This window comes from Neopelma chrysocephalum, unplaced genomic scaffold (genome assembly GCF_003984885.1).
Source record: "Neopelma chrysocephalum unplaced genomic scaffold, ASM398488v2 Primary Assembly neopelma1_81, whole genome shotgun sequence".
In the NCBI taxonomy this organism is placed as follows: domain Eukaryota; kingdom Metazoa; phylum Chordata; class Aves; order Passeriformes; family Pipridae; genus Neopelma; species Neopelma chrysocephalum.
Window position 1 is genome coordinate 636,849 of NW_020897743.1, and position 26,575 is coordinate 663,423.

The window sequence follows — 26,575 nt, forward strand, 5'->3', positions numbered from 1 at the left end:
TTAGGCATATTAAAAAGTCTTATTTCAAACATGAGTGAGTGACATCCTATGGCTTTGAAATGTTTTGTAATCACTTGGGTTTTATTTTTTTTTGGTACTGAATAACCAGCAAATTTATTGCTTTGCTGAATGGATTAAAATTTTCTTTACATTGAGCTGTAATCATACTTTATTCATGGACTTTTGGGTATACAGTTCTTTAGATATGATAAGATTCTTGCCTGTTTCATGTTACTTCATAGAAGTATTTAATATTAGATAAGCTATGTCTAGATCAAGTAGCAAAACATTTAGAATTCAGAATTAAAACACAAAGTAATAGTGATTTTAAGATGTAATAATGTTTTCCATCGTGTCGCTGAAGCCAGAGATTTAATCTGTCTTTAGCTGGTTCTCCATGAAAAGTGGTAGTGAATAAAAATTTCTACCTCTCATGTTGTTCAATAACAGCCATAACAAATTTCTGGCATCACCATGTAAGGGAAATGGAGAATGAAAGTGGGTAAATGTAAGAAAAGAGAAAAGATTCATTTTCCAGTAGGATTTACAGTTTGATTTTTATTTCTTCTGTGATTTTTTTTCTTCCCATTTGCCTACTTTTGTTGGTTTCCTATAGTTTGTATTGATAAAAATATGGATTCCTAGTCCAGGATTTTCCTGACAGTGAATTGACAATTCCTGCTAACGAGCTGACTTTTAACTGGGCTAAGCACTGTCTGCTGGAGCCAATCCCTCCAAACTGCATAAGGAAAGAGCTTAATTTGAGATCATCCAGATTTATAGAGTCACCAGGATGACCAGGAGTGCTGCAGGTGGCTTCCTCAGGGTTTCCTTTAAATAAAAGGAAAGGGAGGGATGTGTGTGAAACCCCAGACCGACTGATCCACAGCCTTGCCCAAATATTGACCAACAGATGCCTTCACCAATGCCTCTGAATATCCCTGAGAAAAAGGGAATCCTACCCCTCCTCTTTATTTCTTGCAGCAATCTGATTTTTGGCATCAATGTGGAGAACTGTGTGAGGAGTTGCCAAGGCTCCCTTCTACTCCTGGGATTGTTTCTTGCAGGTGTCTAAACCATTACACATGAATTAGGTTGTGGATTTGCAGCTGCTGAAGAAATTGGGTTGAGCAGAACTCTGATTTGTTTGGGCTTTTCACTCCCAAAGCCTTACAGTGAATTTGGCTGTTCTTTTGATATCCAGGATTTTTAGCAAAATATGTCAGTGAAGTCGGTACAAGAATGAATGTATTTTGGCACTGAAACATCTGTAGCACTTTGTGTTTGATTCTCCTCTGTCAGCTCTTTATCCCCACTCAGCTCTGCATCGTGAGCACTTGCTGAGGGAGGACATGATCAGGGATTCTGGTGTCCTGAATCAGTTTGGGGGAGTTGATAACATTCCACAGCTGTCTTTGTGCCTCAGAAAACTTCAGTCTCTTTATATGTATTTTGGGTAGTCACTGTTCTGAGGCGTCTGTGCCTGGGTGGGTTTTGATATGATTATGAATTGAATTAATGTGGAGCTCTATAACAAGGTGATCAGAGATACTTTTAGGGCAGGATTCATTTCACCCAACTTTGTCTGCCTTGGCATTACATGAATTTTGTCTGGCAAGTCACTGTCTCTCTATTGATTAGCTGAAGCAGACTCGTTATCTCTCTCTCCAGTGTTTCTTTTTCTTCACTCTTAAGACAGGGACAAGTGGGGCACATCCCTGTAGTACTTGTACAAGAACTTGCTTGGTGTGATAGTTTTCTTTGGGTTTGTGTGATATCAAACTAGTTTTCAGAAGGTCAGTCTGTGATTAAGACTTTCCTGTGAAGAGTGCAAGGGGGATAAATCCTCAGAAGCCAGAGAAAGGAGATTTCAGTTATATTTATTTTTTCTGATACTTTTGCTTTTAAGATCAGTCCTGGTAGATGAGACGTGGTTAATGCTGTTCCTTCCTTGTTAGACTTCCTGACCTTTCTGAAATGGAAACTATAGGGGTTGAAAATGAGCTCCCATCGATGTGCTCAGGCTCTAGTGAAGGAAATGATATGGATTTCCTGGTTTTCTTTTCACCTAAGAGTCATTCCTTTTTTTTGGTGGCTTTGGGGTGTTGTGGTTTTTCGTAGTTCTCCCCCCCATCATCTTTGGCAGCAAGTTAATGGTTACTGCAAAAAACATCCTCTTGAAAGCAGAGACCTGGAACAGGCTCTTGGAATCACCTATTACTGCCCTCCAACCCTGGGAGATGTGAAGACAACCTTTGGCACTTACTGCAAAAAGGAGGAATATGAACCCTGCTCACACCAGTTCTCCACTTCCAAGAACGTGTGTGCAGGGTGGATGTTATTTTGTTATTACTGATCCTAGAGATGATTGTTCTTCACCAAAATCATTCCAATACAGAGATCTTTGCTCCTTTGTGATTGGGCGAAGTGATTTGAGAATTTAACTTGTACTGGTTCTGCATTTTAGTTTAAGCATAAATCGAGAAGATTCTTCTAAATACAAATCTATTTTTGGCCTTCTGAATCTATTTTTTTTATTGTCTTTTTAGCTGATTCTAAAAGTTATTTAAAATTTTGATATGTGTTCCAGGGTGTCTGGAATAGCGGGTGGGATGATGATCATCAGTCTGTCATCTCAGCAGTTCAGAGAGAAAACTGAGGATTATCAAATGCAGATTTCTTGGGGTGTAGGAAGTACAGGAGTGCTTGAAATGCTTTGGCCAAATGCAAGGCACTTTTAAAATTAATGTGACAAGGCAAAGTCACAAGGCAAAGGGTCCAAGTATTCAGCTTGGTCACTCTGGAATGTGGAAGCATCTCATCAAACAAATGGGAGGTGTGAACATGGGACTTCAGAGCACTTCCAGGTCACCCTTCAGCCTTGCTGCTTCAGAAATGAGTGGAGGCTGTTGTTATACATCCTCATCGAGGAGAAAATTAATGAGGCTAAGGAAAGATGTAAATTTGCCTTGGCACAAAGAGCTAATTAAAACACCTCTGGTTTTTATCACTTTTATGAGAAATTCATCAGTAACAGCATTAGTGACACGTCTCGAGGTTAAGACTGTTGTGGAATGTGACAGCCAGGAGCATGGACTTGTGCCTGAAAATGTGATCCATTCTCTCTGTGAGACCCATTTTCTTCCAGAAACCTCTTTAAGGTCAGGACTAATTTCCACCAAGCTTCTAGAAAATGCTGTTTATTACTTCAGTGGTAATACCACAGCTCAACACCTGTCAAATGTCGAGGACAAAGTTAGAATGTCCTCACTTCCTATTATTCAGTCCCAGGTAATGAAGGCAGAACTATATTAAGTCATTTACCTCATATATATGAATGTCAATTTAAGGGGGATGGCATATCATTAAATCAAATTTTATTAGTTCAGCAGTTTGTTCATTTGTTATTAATATTGCTTGACACATTCCCTTACAGAACCTTCTCAGCTGCTGTGAACTCTTAAAATATTCATAATTTCAGCAGAGCTTTTGTCTTGATAATATAGTTATCTTGGAAAATTGCTGCTGAAAAGAGCTTGGAGTTAGAGACTGAGGTTATGGGAAAGCCCCTTGCTTTAGCCATACTAAAAATACAATACTGAAGTTACAGTGATGATCTGGTATTCCCACTGGATTTGCATATGGGATAGAATCTGGGAGGCTGGTTTGTGTCTCAGACATGCACTGTGGTGGAGGGGCAGTGATGTTTGTCCTGATTCAGAGGAGGACAGTTCAGAGGGAGACAAAAAGGGTGTTTGGATGCTGGGGACCTGCTTTGGGTTGTGTCCCCTTTTCCAAAAGGTGTTTGTGGCTGAGGAGATCTGTCAGTGCGAGTGAAGCTCTGACCTGTTCTGGGGAGAGAAGAGGAATGAGGTTGGAAGCTTCCATCTCCCAACACTGCTTCCCTGCTGGCTACAGAGGAGATAAAGCCACCAAGTCCACACAGAGAAAATAGAAGAGTAGAGACAGTGTGGAAGGAGAAAAAATGTGATATTGGGAGATAGAAGCTGGCAGTCAATGAAAGGAGTTGAAGATATACAGGATTTTGTTAAGGGAGAAAAACCTGGGAATTTTGTGATGAGAGGACACTTGTGGTGGGGACTGTTGGGCCAGTGCCAGTGGCTGGGTGTGGCATGGAGCTGCAGGGTGAGGATGGAGAGGATGAGGAGCAGAGAGCCCTCTGAATGAAGGGCCAGGAGTGCACAAGTGCTCTGGCTGCCAAGAGCCCAGCTGGATCCTGGGGCTTGAGTGTGTCTGCAGAGGGCTTGGATGGGACAGATGTGGATCCTGGCACCCTCAGGAGAGAAAAATGGGAGCGAGGGAGGAGCTTTGTGGACCTGCAGAGCCTTAGCCAGAGATCTGACACAAGTGGAAGAGTTTATGTCCAGTAAGATCAATCTACTTTGAAGCCTGGAATGGAAGCCAACATTTTTGGTGTCAGTTGGTGCTTGGGAAAAATTAATTCCAAGTGCTCATCCCGCCCCAGTTCCTGTTCATGCAGATGATGATCTGTGAATTCAAGCAGCAGAGTCTGCCTGTATTTGCATGTAAAACATCCATCTGTATCCCTGTGAATGTTGGAGTGACGCAGAGGAAACTCAGCCGGGAAGCAACATTTAAACCCATTCTACTTGCACAGCCAAGCATTTAAAGGTCAGATAATGCCAGAGCTGAGGGATTAATTTTTTCAGAATAATCTGAATTCTCTCCTTTTTGTGTGTTTGTGCCTTCCTGCTGTGCCTGGTGGTTTTTAATGGAGTTCTTGTAGGAAATTTTGTAATCTAGCTGCAATATTGCTGAAGATCAGATTTGTGACATGTAGGCTTAAAGATGCAAAGTCCTTAAGATAATCTTCAGTTTTCAGATAGAACTCTAAACTTCAGGCAAGTTTAGGCTGTATGGAGCTCTGAGCAACCTGATCTAGTGAAAGGTGTCCCTGAACACAGCAGGGGGTTGGAATTAGATGATCTTTAAGGTTCCTTTCAACCCAGGCCATTCTCTGATTCTATGAAATGCTCCAAGTTTGGTGTTTTGGAATGTTCTCAGACACATCCCCCCTGTCTCTCTCTGAATTGTGAGTGTGTGAAGATCCTTTTCTTCAGGCACTCTAAACACTTTTTGGTTTTTTTTTTAATTTCTCCTGAAGGGTTTAAGAACCAATATCTGGTATTTGAGAGTCAGCTTAGTGTGAACAGGCCTCGAGGATTATTCCTTTTCTTTATTTGGACTGAATAATTCTTAAAAAGCTTTTTAACGTCCTTGGCAAAAATACCCACCTGATGATTGTCCTTGTTACAAGTTATATAAGAATTGGAAAAAGATCCACTGGGACTGAGCCCAGTGTAATAAATCAGAGAGGTTTTTGATGGAGAACATGGATGAATTTGATGTGTGTATTGAATAAAATCACATTTAGGAAAAGGCATGGATTCTCTACCTCCTTCTCTCTGTCAGCCAACCAGTCAACTTCTTCCAGATCTTTCTGCTAAATATTGCTTTAGATGGAAAATACCCCGTGTTTCTTTAAAAAAACAAACCCAAACTTTTTTGGTTTCTGTAACAACTCACTTGGACTGAGGCTGTGGATGCTGTTAAACACTGTATGTATTTAAGCAGATCTGCATATGTAAACTGAAGGCTGTGACAGGAGCAGAAGTTCGTGCTGCCTTCCCCAATTAATCAAGAGAATTTCCACACAGAAATGAGTTTTCATTTCACCTAATGGTGAATATCTAATTTTCTGGCCTTGCAAGTTGCTCTGCCTGGGAAGAGAAGCCCTTGCTGGTTCAGATGAGGTGTCTCAGGTGCAGCCCTCTCTGTTTGGAAGGTCATGTGTGAGTTCACCTGCAAAAACCAGCAGGAATCAAACAATGTTTCCATACTTAAGATTCCAAACCTACTTGAGCAGTTTTTGTCTATGCCCTTTCTCAAAGCACACACAACTTCTCATTGTCTTTTGCCTTTTCTTTGCCCTTCTTTGCAGTGTTTCTGTCCCTTTTTTTAGCCTTATATGTCACAGAAGACATCAGCTCTCACTGAGCACAGTCACTGTTGGCATTTATCTCCACTGAAAGGCACAGCAAATTTAGTGGGTTCCTTTCAACATCCAGCACAGTAACATTTGAAAATTAGTATTTGTCCCTGTCTCACTTTGATATATTGATTTTCTTTTTTTTTCACAAGTCACCATTCTGCAACAGAGATACGATTGTTGTATAGCTTTTACTAGTCAAATGAGGTACATTAAAAGGTTATTAATTTGTCTTGGCAGCCCAATTCTTTTGAGCAATCAGATTGTTCCATCGACTTTGAGGTTTTGTCCTTTAGGTCCAGATTCCATGGACATTTGTACCTCAGGTTTGCTGTTGTGCATAAGCTGCTGTCCAACTGTGAGTTTAGTACTCTATGTGCTTTTAATTTTAAAGATTATTTTAGTTCGGAAAAACATTCAATACTTTCTCGGGCCCTGAATCAAAGTGATTTTGCCCAGCTGGCTGTCAGTGGGCTCCAACACTTCTGCCTCAGTGCTGAGCTGCCCAAGTCAGGAGTGGTCAAAGCATTTCCATTGAGCTTCTTTCCTCCTTGTTCATCCCTAAAGCAGAATGAGCAAGGCTGCATTTTCCTCACAGAGGGTCTGGTTTTGCACGTCCTCATCTGTCAGGAGAGTGACCTGGGGAGAGCAGTGGTGTTTGTGACAGGCTGGACTGGCAGGGCCCTCCCCGTGACCCCTCCCTTCCCAGCCAGGGTCCTGCTGTTCCAGCCAGATGCCCTGGATTTTCCCCCGGGAATGGTGATGCAGCAGCAACAAGCCCATCATCTAGTCAGTAATAAAAAACATATTAAAATATATGAAAAAGGAGAAGTGAGTAAACGTAGCTTAGGGAGAGGTTTATGAATAATTGGAAATTACAGACTTTTAAATTGGCAGTTACTTTTGTGATGGAGAGCACTTGACAAAGTTATTGTCCCTTCAGTTCTCCCTGAGAGCTGCCCTGTCTGCATCATTCCTGCATAAAGGGCAAAAACTTGTACCATCCCTCCATTTATTCCACAGGAATTTTTTCAATAATGTTAATACTTTCCAATATCTCTGGCCAATGGCAGAGGAAGGGACAGATCTTTACGTAACATGGCACCAAGTTTGTGCTTTAATGTGAACCAAACCTGGCATTTGTTGACACCGATGGAAAGACTCATTTAACCTCAGTGGACCTTATTTGTCATAGTATGGAGCATCCCTTTTGTAATGTTTGCTCTGACTTAATTCCTAAATCTGATTTTAGCCAGTGTTACAGGGAATTTTTTTTAAGATGTTGATTTGCTTTTCTATTTCAATGACTCTTTTTTTCCTAATTATGCATTTCTGAAAATAAACATTTTCAAGCTAACTGGCTTTTGTTTTCCTGCCTTTTCTCCCTAATTTTTTTCCATCTCCTTTCTCTTTCACATTTCCTTGATTTAGACAATGTCTTATTTGCAAAATCATCAGCATGGTGAGCTAACATATCAGAGTTCTTACTTTTCCTCTACTCAGAGAGAGAGTTTTCCTGGTCCATGTTGATTTATTAAACTTTCCTTTACTTAAAAATGGAAAGAGACAAGATGGAATCATAGAATTTTTTAGGTTGGAAAAGACCCTTAAGATCATCAAGTCCAACCATCGGGACCAACCATGGTTTATGGGGTGTTTTACCCAATTTCTTTCTACAAGGCCATTTTCTGAGTGTGTGGTTTTAAGTTCAGCCAGTGCTGCTTCCCAGTTGATTCAGTCAACACTGAATGGAGAATTCTTTTGCTGAATTGTGCTCTATTAAATAATACTGAAAGATTAGGAAATGTCTTCAACCCTCATTGATTCCCTGTTAAAGTGAGTTAAGTCCTTTAGCCAAGTGGGGTTGGAAAAATAAAAATTCTTCCACCACCAACCATAGTTTTCTCGTTGTGGGTGTTAAGCCTTGGCTTTCAAAATAAAAAATATATGTGTTTAAACACTTCCATTTGAATATATATATATCTATATAGTTTAGTTATAAACTGTACCCAAGTAAAGAATGTGCAGCAACAGAACTGCAAGCTTGTGACACTGATACTGTGTAACTTGGGAATAGGGGTTTAATTTTATTTACCTACATCTAAGCAGAGCTAATGCCCTTTACTTCTTTGTAGTTGTGAATCTTAACTACTTTTAGACTTATCTGTAAACAGAAATCATATCAGGAATTGCATAAAGAGCACTAATGAGGCCTGAGTGGCTTGAGGAAATAAATATTTCATTTGGGTTTGGTGAGTCGACACGAACTCATCCTGTACGCTCCTAATTGCATCCTCGATATTTTCCTGCTAAAAACAATTAGAGCCGTGACAATGAAGAGCAAAGCTCCTGAAGGCTGATATTTTGCTGGGTAACATCTCCCACTGCAGTACCTGGCTCCCAGAGAGACAGAAAAAAGAGATGGACAAATATCTCTCTTTGTGGATGTTTATGAGGTGCTGTCAGGCCCTGAGCCAGCCTGGCCCTTTAATGACACATCCCTGGATCCTGGTGTCAGCTGCCTCACTGTTTGCACCAGTAAGTAAAGCCTTCTAAAAGTGCCCTGGGGAGCTATTACAGAGCAGGACCAATAATACAAATTTCATATTTTGCTCTGCTGTCAGACATCCTCTCTGGCACAAGGGCAGGTTTAATACTTCTCACTGTGCAGTTTTCATAGCACGCCACATTCATTTGGGTTTTTCTAAATCTCTCTTAACACTACAAATGCTTATTTGTGGCCACTGATTCTAAATTTTTTAATTAATTTGCTTTGCTTCAAAACAATTTATTGTTTAGTAGCAGGCTCAGTGACTTCTTCTGAGCTTTAGGGAAATGTTCACTAAAAGCAAATTTGGAACATGTAGGGTTTGGAATTTTTGCTCTAAGAGTTATTCTTGGGCAGGCAGGGAAGAGAAATGTGTAATGGCTTGGAATTTAAATGTGAAATATTATTTGCAGAATTTTCAGTGAAGAGCCTTCAACCAATCCAAACTGAAATACACTTATGTAAAATCATTCATGAGATTATTTGAAATAATGAGCAGATACAGAGAAATAGGGTTCTACTTGCAAACCACTCCAGAGCAGAGAAAAGTTTTAGGTATTAGTTGCAAACAGACTGCTGAGCTGAGCTTTAAAAAACACACACACCCCAAAAAAATCCCCAAACTACCTCATACTTATGAATTTAACACTGATCTAGTTTTGCATGGGATATAAGTACCTATAAAGCTGTGAACATGACTTGGTAAATAATAAATGAGCTCTACCTATACCATAACTTAGGACTATCACTTTACAGAGTAAATAATTGGATCACGCTGAAAGAGAAGTTAATTAAATGAAACTGAAATGTATCCCCTTGTATTTATGAACAGAAGACAAACACACACTGTTTTGTTTTATTCAATTCTTGTGTCTCAACTCAATTATGTTGTGTTAATTCAGACTCGCAGTGCTGACACCCAACATGCCAAATACAAGGTGTCAGATCTCTCTTTCTCTGATATGCTGAAGAACGTGGCCAATATCAACTATTTTTGCCTACAGGATAGTTTTAAATTTCATATAGTTCACATTTTCTGACTTGAATGTCCACAAGCTGGTTTGGTTATTCTGATGACTTCTCATAAAACATTTAGAAATTCATCTCTGGGCACTAATCCCAGCATTCAGTCAGGCCAAGGTCTTCCATGTGAGTAATGTGTTGATGCTTTCTATGACAATTAAATTAACCAGTTTTAATAGATTGGACTTAATCACTTCATATTATCTAAGAAGGTGTGTTTAGAAATGGAGTAATAGATAGTAATGTAATTTTCTAATCTGTCTTTGGTGAAATTCCTACACTGTCTTGTTTAACTCATTTAGCATTCCTGTGCTAATTTAGAGGAATGTAATTCTGTTCATCATTGCCAAACTGTACCATCTGGTTAAGTAAAAGGACCTTTGTGACTCAAAAAAATGTTAAAACAACTACAAAATTCTCTTTAAAAAGACACTGAGGCACATGACAGAATTATCTGCTTCTTTAGATTAACAATCCAGGAAATGAAGACGACATCAACTTTTCCTTTATTTCTGTTTATATTGCATTTGTGAGAACTTTTAACAGACAAATGAGAACAATACTGTTCATATGCCTGTTGCTTTCCTTTTCTTTAGATACATCGTGGTCTTTTAGAGCTTGGCTGCACATTTTCTCCCTAATTGAGCCCCACTGGTAACTTGCTGTGTGCAGAAATTATATTTCAAAGCTCTGTCTTCCTGAAGTGCCCAAGTTGGTTATTTCTGTGCTTTCTGGATATCTGTAGTTCTATGGATCTTGGGTTTACTTGCATCAAATATCTGTGGATCAAAGTGTATTACTCACTCTGCTTAGTAGCTGAAGTTATTGAAGGTGAATTTTGTAGGTCTCCAGAAAACCGTGTGCATATCAGGCTATGGTTGATGTGACAGAGTCCTTGAGGGAACTCTGAGTAACCTCATGTAGCTTTTAGTGCTTTTAGTGCTAGAGCCTTGTGTTCAACTAATTGTTCTGGAAGCTCAGAGTGTGTGTGGTTTGGAAACAGGTTTGGAGGAATGAGAAGTGTTTCAGCTGATGTTGTTCATCAGCCCATTCTCCAGCCTGAGAAACAGAATAATCCGGTTTTTCCACATGATCAAGTCTCAGGGAGAAACAGAACAATTCTTTGTGTATGGGCAAAGTTGGATCATTAATTGAAGGTGTGGGAACAAAACGATTTGTGTGTTATTGAGATTCAGAAAACTGGAAAATTTGACTTTGGGGGGAGAATTGGCAGTGGGCGTAGCAGGGTTAGTGCAGGTGGTAACTGAGCCTAAAAACACTCTTTCCAATCAGTGATAGCCACACTATCTGACTTTGAAGAGTCCTGGAAGAGCAGTACCAGGAAAAATATGTTCCTAATCATAAAATAAACTTATATTTAGTTTTTTGTGGTATGAGGAGAAAAAGCTTTTCTATAACGTCACTCCCTGTGCTGTTTTGTCCTTCCCTGGTCTCCTTATTAAGTACCATGAAGGTGTAAAATCAGTACTAAAATGTTTAAAAACGTTGTAAATAACATCAGTAATATAAACTTTCCTCTTTAGCAGCATGTGCTGTATTATATAAGTTAAATTACCAATTTTTTTGCACATTTTCCATAATAGCTCCAAACAAGGAAGTACACTCGTATTTCCAAGAAATTTCTCTGCTTGTGAATTACACAACGGGTTTGTTTTTTTTTTTCTTTTCTCTGCTCTCTGAATATGCATTGTTGGCTTTTCCAAACAGGCCTGGATGATTGCCTCCAACAATACATCAAAAATTTTGAAAGGGAGAAGATCAATGGGGAGCAGCTGCTGCACATCACTCACCAGGAGCTGGAGGAGCTGGGAGTCACTCGCATCGGCCACCAGGAGCTGATCCTGGAAGCAGTTGATCTGCTCTGTGCTTTGGTAAGTGATTTCTTGCATCACTCACCTTAATCATCTGGCTTTATAAATCTCCAAACTACATAAAAGTAATGTAGTATGTTCTCTCCAGCTACAGTGGCTTTGCTTCATTGAAGGACAGGCATGTCCTGGCTTCTCTCAGCTGTAGAGGAACTATAATTTAATGATTTTATGGTTGTGTGTTATAGTCTTTTATTGCTTTTTCCTCTGAATTTCTTGCTTCTGCATTCAAATGCTGTTGACTATCACTACTGGCATCCATATGGTCCTGTAATTATATGCCATATGCCCTGGTATTTCACGGACATTTGCCACACTATACTGAACCAAGCAGACCTGAGTGCTTTAACCATGCCAGCCTTCAAAAGGATGGTACTACAGAGCCAGGAGGTAATGCTAATTAGACTGGAAGATTGTTTAAAATGAACTTTAAGACAAGACTGGAGTGGTAAAATTGACTTTATCTAAACTACAGACATGTGTGTCAATTAAAAGTGGGGTTTGGTTTTTTTTAGCAACCTGCAAGCATTTGGAAGAACACTGTTTTTTCATATTATTAATCATTAGCTTATTAATTCAGTTAGCCTCCTAACAAAGTATTTGATATCAAAGAAATCTTTTTTCCTCTGCTGTTTAGTTCCTGCCAGCTAATAACATGTAATGTATTAACTCTAAAGAAAAAATAACTCTCTTGTGTTTGTGTAGGTGAATGGGTGAAAAAATATAGTAAAAGTCAAGAGTAAAATTATGTGGGTAAATTGTATATGACAGTCCCAGTATTTTATTTCTTTATCAGGAATTCTGCTTTTGCATAACTAAGTTATCCTGTGGGATTTTGATAAGATAAATTGCCTCCAAGAGGGAAATTGGCACTTAAAAGTAAGACGGAAAACAAATGGGGTAAAATGCACTTGATCTGAGGGAAAAAAAACCAACTACCCAGTTTGAAGTACCTCTTATTAGTCTTCTTCTTGAATGACAAAACACACTCAGTGTAGCTCGAGATCTGTCCTTACAAAGCACAGAACACATCTGTCAAGGTAGGGGATGCTTTGGCCTTGCTGCAGCTGTACCTGTGGCTGGGCTGTGCTTCGGGAACATCTGAACTCCAGCTCCAGAGTTCTCCCTCTGAGACATTGTGTCCCACACGAAAAGAGCCACAACACCCCCAGTGTCACATTATGTCACCTAAAGAGCAGTGTCACCGTGCCCTGACAGCGGGCAGGAACAGCAGAGCCAGGAAGTTTCCCCTGGACAAAGCCCCCCTTCAGTCACTGTGCCCTTTGGGAGGACCCTTGCTGAGCTTTTTTATGAGAATTTTTTTCTCTTTTAAGCAAAGAAAATGTACCTCTCGCTGCTGGTCAATAGTGCAGCTCTTACTGTGCTGTCTGTGACCTTCCTCTTTCTTTTGAAGCAGGAGGGGGATTTTCCAGCTCCTGGTATCATTTATTCAGCCTCCTGCCTTTAAGCCCTTACCCTTCCTTTCTCACTCTGCTCTAAAATGCCTTTTTCTTTTTTTCTCCTGCTTCTAAATTTTTCTCTCCCTGCCTGTTCTGTGTGCTTTCTGCTGAGTGAGTCTGGAGCCTGGGGCTCTGCTCTTGAGTTATTCTCTTGCTTCTGACATTTCTGCCTTGCTGCCATGCACAGCACATCCTTCAGTTCTTGCAGGATCACAAGGAAAAGTTTAATCAGACTAAGTATAATAGCTATTTTAAAACTATAATAATTTAGAAGAATTTGAATCCATCTAACCAAAAAGCATTATTAAGAATTTCTCTTCAATCCTTCCAAAGTATGGCAATTATGGAATGGTAGAAGATCTGATGCTACCTTTAATAATTGAAATACACTTCTAAAATATCACAATTGTATTCCTATTCTGTGCTAAGTCTTGAAACATTAATATATTATTATACTGATATCTGACTGCTGGTGACCAGTGAGAATTGTGAACTGGAGGTCTTCACTGTTATAGATTTTTAGATTAGCTAGTCTGAAAAAAAACAGAGGAAATACCTTATTTTAAAAGTACTTTTTAAAGGGGATATAGCAGTATCTGGTTTTTGTTTATGCCACTAAACAGAAATTAACATACAAGAAATTATTAGAATCAGGTGGTCTTAAGGAGCAGGTCATTTTACCCCTGATTCCCTGAGGCACGTTGTACTAATGCAGTTTATGAGCAGCTAAAACAGAGCCCCAGTCAGTCAGGAGTCAATCCTTTAGTGCACTGTGTGTATGGACAGAATGCAGTGAATGGCAGAATGCAGAGTATTTGTAGATTCATAAATATATATACTTTAAATTTTTTTTTCAAAGCTTCTTATTAAAAAAAAAAAAAGAGGGGAAAGAGCAATTCCAACAACGTGGTCCAAAATCCCACCTGTGGAGAGCTGGTACCAGCAGGAGCAGGGTTTGCTCTGTCCCTCTGCCTGTTCAGCATGGCCTGAGCTCCCAGTGCCCTGCTGGCAGAGCATCCACTGGGTTTTCTCCCATTCTGGATCATAGATAGCCCTGTTCCTGTTCATATCCACATCCCCCCAGCCCTGCTCTGAGCTCTGCCTGTCCCCCCTCACTGGGGCCACGTCGATGAGCATTGTTTATTTTATTTTTTTCCGAGCATGGATTTCTCCATCGATTCCTGGTTGGCAGCTGGCAGTGCCCAGGGTTCATGACCTATTTCTCCCAGAAGTTGTCAGCAGGATCTCAGTGAGCTGGGTTGTGCAAGGCTTGGAGCAGGAGCAGCTCCAATGCTCTGGAGGAATCTCCCAGGCAGGCTCAGGTTGGGTGATGATCAGGAATTCTGTGCATGTTGCTGTGCCATGTTTTCCACCTGCCTTTCCTGAGGATCCATGGTTTTTGGGAGTGGGGATTTGGTGGGGTTACACCTCAGGGAGCAAGGCTGCTCCTCTGTCACAGGGATGCAAACCCCTGTAGAGCACACACAGAACCAAGTGCTGACCCACGGGGAGGGCTCTAAGGGCAAGAGAAAACAAAAAATAAAGGAGGCACCTCCTGTGTTTTTTATTCCCTGTCCCAAACCACCTATTAGCCAGACTCCAAATGCAAATTATTAAATGCAAACTATTACACATCTGCCCTCGCAATGATTTTATACCCACTTTTCCCAAAAAACCATGAGAAACACAGACTAATATTATGTCTTTGTTAATTGATTCAACCATGATGTTATTTTGGAATAAAATCAGGAGAGATATTACTAATACATAAAATCACAGATAGTTATTTTTCTTTTGAAATAAAACTGAGTTCAGAGCTTTCTTCAACCAGGTATTGCACGTGAGAATCCTATGCAGGAAAGATTCCACCCTGGAAGACGACCTGCAGTAGGAAAGAAGGAAATATAAGAAATGTAAATAAGGAATAATAAGAATATTTGATACACCCATAATAAGAGAAGTGGCTATATAGGGATATAGAAGCATATGGATTTTACCTTAAAATTCAATAATTTAAAATGTTAGAATAATCTCATTTATGAAAGAGTAAAATCAAGGTGCAAAAAGTGAGAGCAATTTTCTCTGTAGGAAGGAAAGTACAGGCACTTTCTTGGGATTGCTCAAGGCTGAATTTATGTGCTATGAAAGGGAAAGTCATAGGTGAGCCTTACTTTCAGCTTCAGTTCTTTGACCATTTTGGAAAGACATTTTTGAGTTGGGTTTCAATTATGAAGAAAATCGGGAATGATGGCTGTGGGGGGAAAAATCCTACCTTGAACATCCAAGTCCTTTCTTGCTGGTGTGGTCAGGAGCTGCAATTATTTATTTGAAGTGACCTAAATAACATCTATGGACTAAAAAGTGTGGGCCACTTCGGATTCGGAGTGTAACTTTATTAAAGTTGAAATATTAATTGGGATATGTATTGGAGGACTTGTTGCACAGGGGCTGAATCTGAAGAAGCAGTAGGGCCTGGGGAAAATCACTTCTTACCAGAGAGTGAAGGATACTGGAAACGAGAAGAGGAGCATTTTTGAGGTCAACATGGGTTGCTGTTCAAACCTGTGCAAGTAAATTTAATTGAATTAGGACAGTATTGGAGTCAGTATATTGGTAAAGTCTGCACGAATTAAAACATAAACAGTCCAGTGGGAAGGAAGACTTTGATAATGAAAGGAAGAAAAATGATTGGGAAATGAAATGAATGCTCCAATGGAGATTGTATCTCCAGTAATTAAAAGTACTGTTAATTCTCAGGCATTCAACCAGTGCAACTGGGCCCTGTATTGTGGAGAGATTTCAAGGAGAAATAAAGATTGGAAACTTTCTCTTCAGATCCTTCACAGCTACAATCCAGGCAGGGTGGGTTTTCCAACAGAAGGAACAACAAAGTCACCTGTGGGTCAACATGTTTATAACAACTGGCAGGAGTAGAATTTATTTGCATACTTACTATTTTTTAAAAAAAATAATGTATAGGGCATAGCTACCAAAAAAATTCTTTTTCCTATCATTTTTCTAACATATTTCTTTACTAGGCATCTCTCTAACAAAATTACAACAGCAATAGGAATTTGTTGGTCATATGGGAAGCAGCTTGCAGGGATTTATTTTGGAGCATTCCATGCTGGAGGCGAAGCAGCCAGTCTTTCACAGGTGTCTCTGTATCTGTTGATGAGGTTGTTTCTTCTGAATTAAAATTATTCAAGATTTTTAGTTTAATACTACCTTTTAGTGGCCATACCTACAACCATCTCTCTTGAGATCCTTTTAATATTTCGTTCTGCTAATGCAATTTTGATTTATCAATTCTTGGAGTATATTGGGAAGTATTTTTTCTTACTTTACCTGATTTGTAATCAGGTTTCATTTTTAACAAGTCATTCAATGTGTCAAATACTTATTTTCCACCCATATTTCAGGGGATATTCAAAGGTGATTATACTGGGCTAAAATCTTCATTTTATATATATATTGATGCTTGAGTGTATGGACATAAATCTTCTTTCTTTAGAGTGGAATGCCATCCCTCTTAGTGAGAGATGGAGAGATATTCCATCTCCTCAGTGTAATGAGGAACCTGGCACATCCATTATTTTTGGCTGTACAAACATCTAGGCATCCAGAGAGCTTTATTAATCTCAATTGGAGAAGAAGTTCAGCTTTTGGCAGTCCAGTGCTATTTATTGTGCGGTGCCAAAACATTGAATTAATACCATTGAATTGAGTTAGTTAATTATTGCACATATTAGAAAAGTGTGGATCATCTTTTGCTTAGTCTAATTAGCGGCTTCATTCTTTCAAATCATGCAATTTGGAAAAATAATTTATTTTAGGGACTGTCTGTTGTTTTTTTTCTTTTTAAAATCTGTTGACAATTTTGGCATTTTCAAATATCTCTTAGGATGAGGGCAGAGAAGGAAGGTAATTGTACAAACAGAGTAGCCTGAAGTACTGCTGTTCATAGGTATTTTGCACATGTCTGTGCATGAGAGTTTTATCTTACTGGGAAGAAGCAAGAATTCCATGGTCTTGCTAAGCTGGTGTGTTGGAAAAGGAGAAGTTTGGATGTGATTCCATATCATTTGTCTTGATTACCTACACAAGTGAAATCCTTCCTCTCTGAAATCCCCCAGTGCTCCCTCACCAGACATTGACAGGCAAATGAGAGGAAATAAGTTCTGTTTTTCCTGTCTTTTGACGTAGCTGAGAGATGTCTTCTTGTCACACAGTAATTCCATTTCAGAAAACGGGGAGAAACACGTTCTATTCAAAGTGTTAAACCTGTTCCAAAGCCTGTAATTTCCTTCTGAAAATGTATCTGTTTAAGCACCAGTGAGAATGAGGATCCTAACCCATTGCAGGCTGGGCTGGTGAATGGGCTGCTCCAGGAGCTCCTGCATGCTTCTGAAAAATAAATGTACTTATTTCCATTTATAAATGTATAAAAGAATCCCTTTACAACAATCCCTTGCTGTATTTTATGCTGGCTGTGTGTCTGGGTAAACTCAGTGGTTTTCAGTCACTGAGCATTGGACCCCTTTGCCTGTTCTGAGTTCCTGCCCCTCCCTGGTGGAGAACAGCCCACCTTGACATGTCCATAAATTGCTTTGCTGCTTATTAGGCCAATGCAGTTGCAGAAATTTATGCAAATGAGTAGGTAGGTAATGACACGATGTTAAAAACCACACGTGTGTGACTCTGTAGGCCAGGGCAAGGGGAAAAAACTGGCTTAAATTACTCCAGATAGTGCTGGAATACATCATAATTTGTGTGTATTTTTGTACCCCTGGTTTAGGGGACATGAACTGAACATTCCTTTCTGACACGATTTCAGTTTCTCTCGAGGTTTAGAGCTGGAAGACAGTGACTGTGTTTGTAGTTTCAGCCCTTCTGGATGTCTGGTTTCTCCAAGGCTGATCATAGTCACTACTGGGCATAAAGGAATGGACATTTTCCCTGCACAGGGATGAAAGAAAAACCTATAAAGCAACACCATGTTTCACTTCATGGTTGTTTCTGCTGGAACCAGCTGCTGGGACATTGCAGGGTGCAGTGTTAAGTGATTGTTTATTGCTTCTTTTGCTTTGATTTCTCTGGGTTTCACAGGAGTCCTTTCCTGCACAGTTGTCCAGTTTGCCAAAACCAGTGGAGACAGAAAGCAGGACAGTGAACTTTTGTGTTCTAACCTTAATTTTAACCTAAATTGCCCTGTCTGAGCTCTCTCACATCCCCAGACTCAGACTAACCAAAATTTGGATACTTGATTTGTGTGCAGCAACGTGGAGGTACCCTGTGGTGTCCCAAGGATGCTCACCTGGCCTTTGTGGGACAATTAGAATTGACAGATCCAATTAACATATATGAATTATTGCTTTCCCTGGAATCTCAATGTGAAGTGCATGGAATAGCCTGCCAGTGACACACGAACAAATTGTGCAGCAGAGCATTCACATCCTCTTTTCCATCTTTTTCTTTCCACACTAAAGGAGTTAGAAAGAAGGATGCTTGTAATATTTGCATCCTGTCTCATCTCCTACTCATGATAAAATGTATTGCTGGATTCCTACATTGCTTTTAATCAAGCACACGCTAATGTTACCAAATCTTTCCACAAAATGGAATCTTGTGAGAGATTCTCATCACTGCTCCCACAAACAATCTCTAGGAGATGAAATAGCCATTTACACTTTTTATTTTTTCCATTTCTGGATGATGTTTGTGGGGTACTTTGAGCTGAGAATGCGTTTATGTTTCAACAGGGCCTTCAGAAAATGGTCATTTAATTTAATTTATCCTTCCTGTTTGAATTCTTGATCATGAAGGGGAAAATTATCAGTGGTGAGAGTTGCATTTCAGTACTGGCAACTTTTCAATTCTGTGTTCTGTTGTCTTGCATTTTATTGCTTATTAGATTATTACAGATATATGAGTCATATATATGTGACTCATATATATGCTAATTCTTATATATAACAATTCTTATTACTGACTTCACATCACTGTCACAGGGCTGGGAATTGTTGGCCTGTTCTCATTTTGAGATTTTAAAATGCCAGTGCTCCGTTCAGTAAAGCCTAAAAATCCAGATCTTGCAGTTTACTGTGGTTTCATAAAAATGCCACTAAACCACCATCCTTCTGTACAGGAGTTAAACAGAGTAATTTTAAGTTCTAATTTCTGGAGTGCTCAGTGGTAACATTTCCACTCTGATTCTTCTATTGCAAACACAGAAATCAGACTTCAACCAGGGTGTATGAAAGGAAAACATTGCTTTTCCAAAGTCATGGCTTGCAGCACAGAGGGCTTTGTGTTTTCTGTCAGAAACCTGCACAGGGTTTGGGTCTATTGCTGTATAACAACACTTAATTGAATGTCATTGCATTAAACGTTTGAATATATAATTTATATCCATTAGCCAGCTGAGGTTGATAATTTTAACTTGATGTGCTTTATTAAAAGTCTTTCCCAAAGTTGTTTGAACTCCCACACTTATCCAGGTGTGAGAACCATCCAAATGGGAGTCATTCCCAAAGCAGATGAGGCTTGCTGAGGTTGTGTTGAATGGATAAATATCTGTGTGTGGCTCCTGGTATTCCAGTCACTCCTGCTTGGGTTGTGCCAAGACTGAATCCCTGAGAACTGGATGGATACAGGCACTGAGAGACACTCCATTGACTGGATCCAGCTAATGGGATATTGATTCAGTCCTAGGTAATCATGTTAAATAGTAGGGGGAAGGTACATTAGATTAAAGAGGATAGAGGATTCTATTTTTGGAACAAAAAGGAAGAATAATACACACTATTGCAGGAAGAGATTAATTTCTCCCCTTTCAATGAAAAAAAGATATTCCACTGATAGTAGGTCTAAATTCCACTGATGGTGGATTTAAATTTCTTTAAAATAACCCAAAAGCTCAGTGATACACAGAAGTTATTTTGGTTTGTTCATGGGTTCAAAATCTTAAACATCAAAGAAATTACTGTCTCCAATGATCCACATGAAGTACATTGGTAATTTTTAGCCTTTTAATAATTGCAATGTTACTTATACAGTATTTCAAATAATTAGCTATAAACAATATTATGAACAACTAAAATTGGCATCTAATTTTTTTTCTTAAGATTTAAATTTTGTTTTCTACTGGAAATGATTATATTGTATTTATGGCTTGTGTGTTTCATTTGCAAAATCTTTTCCCCTGTAGAAAGAAATAGAGCACTTTTTCTTTAGGATCTTGATTTGAAATCTGCACTAATAATAACACTAATAACATATAACATGCAATGCATGTTTTATATTATGTTACATATTGCTACCATGCAATACCATGGAAATTCTCTGTGCCAAGGAAATACAGGGAGCGGGTCAGTGTAAGTTAAAAACTATGACATCTTCCTCACCAAAAAATTGCTTTTCTAATTTGCAGGGAGCAATTTCCTTCATAAATTCCCAGTGAGATATTTTTCGTGCTGCTGCGTTACTTTATCAATGGCTGTGAGGTGCCTGAATTCCTGAGTAATTATCTGTGATCAGTTATTGTCAGAGATACATTCATATGCATGCCAATAGATATGCATGCACATGCATATTCATGTCACTGGTGTTGACTGAGTTGCTTGAGCAGCAAATTCACGATAAAAATTGATAAATGAACTTTTTCGTACACTCATTAATGCCCATTCAGAAGAATCCTGTTACTAATTTAATTTCTAGATGCTTCTCTGAATTGTTATGAATAGATGGAACATTTCTCCTGAAATGACATATTTTTCATATGGAACTAACATTTCTGCAGGAATCTGAGTTAAGTGTCTGGCCCAGGTGAAATGGTCAGTGTTGACATTATATTTCCAAGACAAGCCTATCACTTATTCCCTGAACTTTGAATAATTCAGCACTGTTTAAAATTCTAATTTTGTGTTATGTACTGAATCTCTTCTCCTCTGTGATCTTGCATTTCTGCCTCATAATTCATTTTGAGAGATACTTAAAAACATTGAGAAAATGAGACTTCCTATGATTAGATGGTTGGTTCTCACACAAAACTATGATTATTATGGAGGCAAAGTTGAACTGGATACAAGGTTTTAGTAACAAACAATAAAAGTTTGTGGTTGTTTAACAGCACATTACGCATGTACAGCTTCCTTAGATACTGAGGGGAAAGGTGCAGCACATGCATAAAGATCAAAGAGTATTGGAAGGATATACATTTTAGAAATATTTTATCCTTGAAATAAATCCAGTGGAGTTCCCTGGATTGGCACCAGGGAATCTAAAGAAGAATTTGGGTGTAATTTAGGTGTTTCTAAGAGAGACAAATCAGCAGGAGCACACTGGGGAACAACACCGCCAGGCCTGGTAATGACTAATGCAGGAATTGCTGATGACTTTGAACAGTCAGCAGATCACAGTCAATCTGGGTTTTTTGGAGGCAATATCTCCTAGTCATCCTTTGCTCTTGTTTGTTTATCCTGGTATCCCCAGTCAGCACATTGCTCATAGCTTGTTTTCCTACACATATGGAAGAGGTCAAGCCACCAGGCTGCCTGGCTTGCATATGTTCTTTAATTACAGCCATATGCAGATCAGGCCTTCCTTAATGCTGAAATAAAATCATTGGGAACATCTTGGGATGTGAAAAGAAGCCACAAAACAGCCCAACTCCCTTTATCCTCTTGGGTCTTGCCTTTGTGCCTGTCAGAAAGGAAATGCTGCCACAGCTTGATTTTCCTACTGGTGTTTTTGCTGCGAGTTGACATTGAAGCTGCTAAATGTGCCCAGATGTCAGGTTGGCAGAGGCCAAATGCTGAGTGGATGGTGCAATGCATTCACCACTTTGCCAGCATGGTTGTGAGAAGGTTATTATGGTTCTGAAAAGGTTATTATGGTTCTGAGAAGGTTATTATGGTTGTGAGAAGGTTTTGTTATTTCGTGCTGCTGTAATATGAAGGTTTTGCTCAAAAAAAAACCTCACGAGAAAACACTGAATGCATTTTGAAATGGAGACATTTTTTAAAATGCAAATTCACTTCCTGGGAGTTTAGATCTAAACTCTTTGTGAAGCCAGAGCTGAGCAGAAAATGTGAATTAGAAGCAGAGTGGGAGAGCACTCAGGAACAGATCCAAGGGACGCTGCTGAGGTTCACAGGAAAACAGGAAAAGGGTTTTCTCAGATAAATTAAAGCACTATTCCAAACACAGGTTTGGATCAATCTCTCCTGTTTCTGAACCTGATGGTTCAGTGCCTCCACAGAAATAACTATTGGTGGTTCAGATGCGGAAATGATGCTGCTCCACTTTACAGCTGAAATGAGACATGAGCTTTCGTTTCAGAGGGAATCTCTTATCTTAAAAGTTTCCTTTCTTAAAGCTTTTGAGCATGGGCACTGCATAGACAAATATCTGGTTGATGTTCAGGTATTTAGGCTGTTTACAAAGAGACTAAAATTCAAGGACTTGCTGAATGAGTAATCTAAAACTGTGAAAAATATAAGAAAATTTTAGATGTTGAAAGAATTAATAAAATCTCTTGAAGGAGTGGGGAAGAAAGGAAGAAAACAAAAAATATATGGGAAAAAAATGTAATTAAGGTATTCGTTGGACGTGGTCAGCTACTCAGAGCAGCATGGTCTGGGAAAATGTTTTTGTATTTATCATAAAGTGAACCTTGGTTATGTTGAAAGTCTCTCAGACCAGCAGCCCAAGTCATCTGGGATCAGATATAGCGATCACAGCATTTTTATTTGCATCAAACTACATTGTCTTTCTATTTTATGTCATTATGGCAGCCAGCAGTTGTACATAAGTGAGTAGCAGACTCCATGTTTTTACAGGTCTAAACCCAAAATGCCATGGATGATGTCACGATGTGCTGGATTGCACTGTGAGGCCAAGGAACCCTGTGAGGGAGAGCTTGAAATGCATCTTCTTAAAACGCACACTTTTCACACAAGTATCTTCATGAAATCAGTGTTTTTGATTGGTTAATGTCTGTGCATCGTGTAACGATTTTAAATCTCCTCATACCTTTCTAGGTTTAGATCCTTGTCCCCCAGTAATCTGTTCTCTCTCTCCATAGATTGCTGCACAGACCTAAATAAACAAAACACTGCCATGTTCCAGTTTATTCAAGCTCACCCAATGAGGGAGAGCATTTGGCTATTACACAATTTAAATCATGTTGCTTCATTAGGATTAAGCAGACCAAGAAGGCTTTATGCAGTTTGTTCAGAGATCTGTAGCAAGAGCTGCAGTGTAAAAGCTACTTATAAAATGTTTAGGCAGGAGATAAGAAATCCGGTTAATTCTTGATCATCCTAATCATTCCCCGACAGAAACTGGTGCCCTGGGCAGCTTTAGGCTGGCCTAGAGTGGGGCAAGTCTTGTGTAATCAGTGATCCTTCTCCTGAGACCCATGAACAACAAATCTGCTTCTATGTCTATGACCTCATCTGCTGCTTTTCTCCAACTCTTACCAGGTGCCCACTCATCTGACTCTCTTAAGTCTTAAATTTAAAAATTTATTTAAATACCATTTTCTGAAAAAAAAAAAACAAACAAAAAACCCATATTTCAGGTGTTGCTCTTACAGTCTGAGTCTGATTTTTAAAGGAAAGACCATCCTGTTCTAATTCTTTTCCAAAATAAACCCCACATTTTAAAATAAAATACTTTCCAGGGCACCTTAATTATGCTTGATGACATTTATATGTATCGATTACAAAGCAAAGGCTAAAGCTCCTTCAGGAGGTAAAAACTACAGTGCAAATGTTAATTATTTTAGTTGGTTAAAATATTTAATCTTAGTTCTAGATCTACTTAATTTATCTATTTACAAGGTAATAGGAAGGTATATGAAGTGTTAGAAGCACTGTGACAAGTTCCAAATTACAGACTCAGGAGACAAAGAATTGTGACACAATTGGCTCCTGCAAGGTGGGATAATTATAATGGAAGGGAGAACAAGGGGGAGGAAAGCTACACATAAAAAAGCATTGAGGTGTTTCAGATAATAGACTCTGATTTGTAGTATGATGTTGCACATTTGCATAGAATTACCATAGTTATTAATGAATTCCAGACTTTTATTTTTATGAAACATCACCTTCTGTGCACATAAACCAGGTTATAATACTGCAATTTAACTGAAATGATAGGCAAATGTTAGTAAAGATAGGGAGAAGGATTGGTTTTATTATATGGTGTTGTTAATTTACCAATTTAGAAGGAGAAGAGCTTTTAAAGAAAAAACTGAAGCACATTTGGGCCATGTTTTACTGCAACTGCAGTCCCCAGCCATTAAGATGAAAAGGATTTTCCTAATAACTTTTATAAGTTTCAAAACAACAGTGCTAGGATTTTATATTGACATAAAATACATCAATTATTGAATATATTAGTGTATAAAGTGCATGAACTGCATCTGACACGGAGTCTCTTTAATACAACTTACACTGCTTCTTTGATGTGTTTTGTTTAACTTTTCAAGTGTTGTCAAAACATGCATCTGATTATAAACATTGTCCCATTTTTTACCCGTCGGGAAATGTCAAGTTTTAGATTCCAGTCTCTAGACCTGAACTTCTTTGGAACATGAACTTGTGCACTGATTCATAGGATCACTAATGAAAAACTTATTTTACCTACTTCTTCAAACTGCTATTCCAATAAAGGATAGTCAGCCTGTAAATTCATTTTAGAGAGGAGAAACTACCACACCTTAAGGAAATGCACTGCCTCACATACTTTAACTTCATACTGGTTTGATACCTTAAATTTAAAGTTGCATCAGAAAAACATCACCACAAAATTGTAATGGATCTCTGATGAAATCAAAGAAATGTTTAAGAGACAAGTGTTTTAGAATCAGGTTTGCACTGTGTTATCTGTTAGGCTCTTAACCTTTAAAAACAAACCTCCAGGAAGGAAATTTTATTTTAAAAGTGTATTTTGATGGTTTTTATTCTAGTTAAGTGTCAGAACTATTTATGCTAAAATCATAGTGCATGATTATTTTGGATTTTTGATTTTGTTATTATTTTTGTTATTTTATTATTAAACAGGCTGTGTTTGCCTGGTTTTATGAAGTGCTGGATGGCTCCATGCTATCCCAAACACTGATGCTTCCGTGGCCAAGAGAAGGAGCAGCAGCCACAGCAGTGTACACAGAAGGGGGGGGTGGGATCCCATCTGGCACGTTGTGTTTTCCCAAAGGGGATTCCAAAATCCCAGACCTCCTTTGGGAATTTCTTTCCCAGTGATGTGAGAGCCCCAGGGAGGCAGGTGGGAGAGGTGATGTGCCGTGGTACCTGTCCCTGTGAGCGCAGGGCCCTGGGGACCAGGAGGGAGCCTGGAAGGACCAGGGATGAGCTGGAGCATCCCTGCAAAGCTGCTTCAGGTGTACAGGTCCACAGCAACTCTAAGCCAATTATGGGTGATTTAGGGTGGGTTGAAAACCAGGCTGAAGTGGGGAAGATGTGCCTGAAGATGGAGCTTTTAAATTAATTTCCTAACCCTGCTCGTTGCACGGTGGTGCCAGGCCTTGGGAAGAGGGCACAGCACAGAGTTCTGGGGCAGTTCACAGATAAATCAGCTTAAAGCAAGTGGGAAATAAGCCCTGAGGGGGAGTGGAGCATGCCAGGGGGCCAGATGTGCTGCTTTCAGGGTGAGGAGAAGCACCTCGGGGTGTTGGGGCAGGATGGGACTCATGGGGGCAAAGGCTGGGTGGGCACACAAAGGGTTCGGAGCTGTTTGGGACTGGACCCATAAATGGGGGGAGTTCCAGCTTGTGCATCAAACACACAAATGGGAGTGTGGCACATGATTTAGGTTGTGGTGTTTGAAATGCCTTGAACATGGTGAATTTTATGTGAGATGCTTGAATTTCAGTCAGGGTTGTTTCCTTTAATCTCCTCGCTCAGATCTCCTGCTCTGGCTTTTATTTCAGTTGAGTGAAAATTTAAAGTCTCAAAGCATCACCAACTGAAAAACTGTATATGCATCCACATGTTTATACATATTTATACATGTATTTATACATACATTACTCTGACTACTTACGTGAATGACAACATAAAGAAAAATTACTATAATTAAAAAGAAATCTGTTTTAAGATAAGTTAAAGTCATTACTTACGCAACATAAACTATTTAGCTAAAATTATATCCTGTGTCTATTAAACTTCGATGTGCATACGTTATTTTTATCTCTGTATGTCACATTACAGCAAAACAATTTGAGTACCTGTAAGAGAAGATGCTGGGGGGGTTTTCCACAAAAGAAATAAACTCTTCTTATATTGCAGGGATTTCTCGCTCCACTTTTGATCTTCGGGTGTTGTTGTCTACAAAAACATTGATTAGCACTTAACTTTTTTCCCCATTATACTCGTTATATTTTATCTTGATGTTTGCTACAATAATTTGACCTATTTTTATCTTGGTAGCTAAAATTTTCCTGGATTGCTTTATTAGCATAAAATCCTAATTTGTGATGTTATTATATACCTGCAGTAAGGTATGAAAACACCCGAAACTATTGCTGAAGACTTTTTTCATTCCATTTCTTCGAATGTAAAAAAACCTCATATCTTATATTGTTAGATGGATTTAAAAA

The 26,575-nt window shown here is 39.1% G+C and overlaps 1 protein-coding gene across 5 annotated transcripts in view; it reads left to right on the plus strand.

The window, feature by feature from the left end:
• Positions 1–26,575, plus strand: part of LOC113971118 (connector enhancer of kinase suppressor of ras 2-like) — a 173,391-nt gene that overhangs the window by 53,665 nt on the left and 93,151 nt on the right. For all 5 annotated transcript variants that reach the window (XM_027690705.1, XM_027690704.1, XM_027690707.1 and 2 more), the window contains one exon: positions 11,331–11,494. In XM_027690705.1, the coding sequence (XP_027546506.1) occupies positions 11,331–11,494 (164 nt within the window). The remainder of the gene's footprint in view (positions 1–11,330; positions 11,495–26,575) is intronic.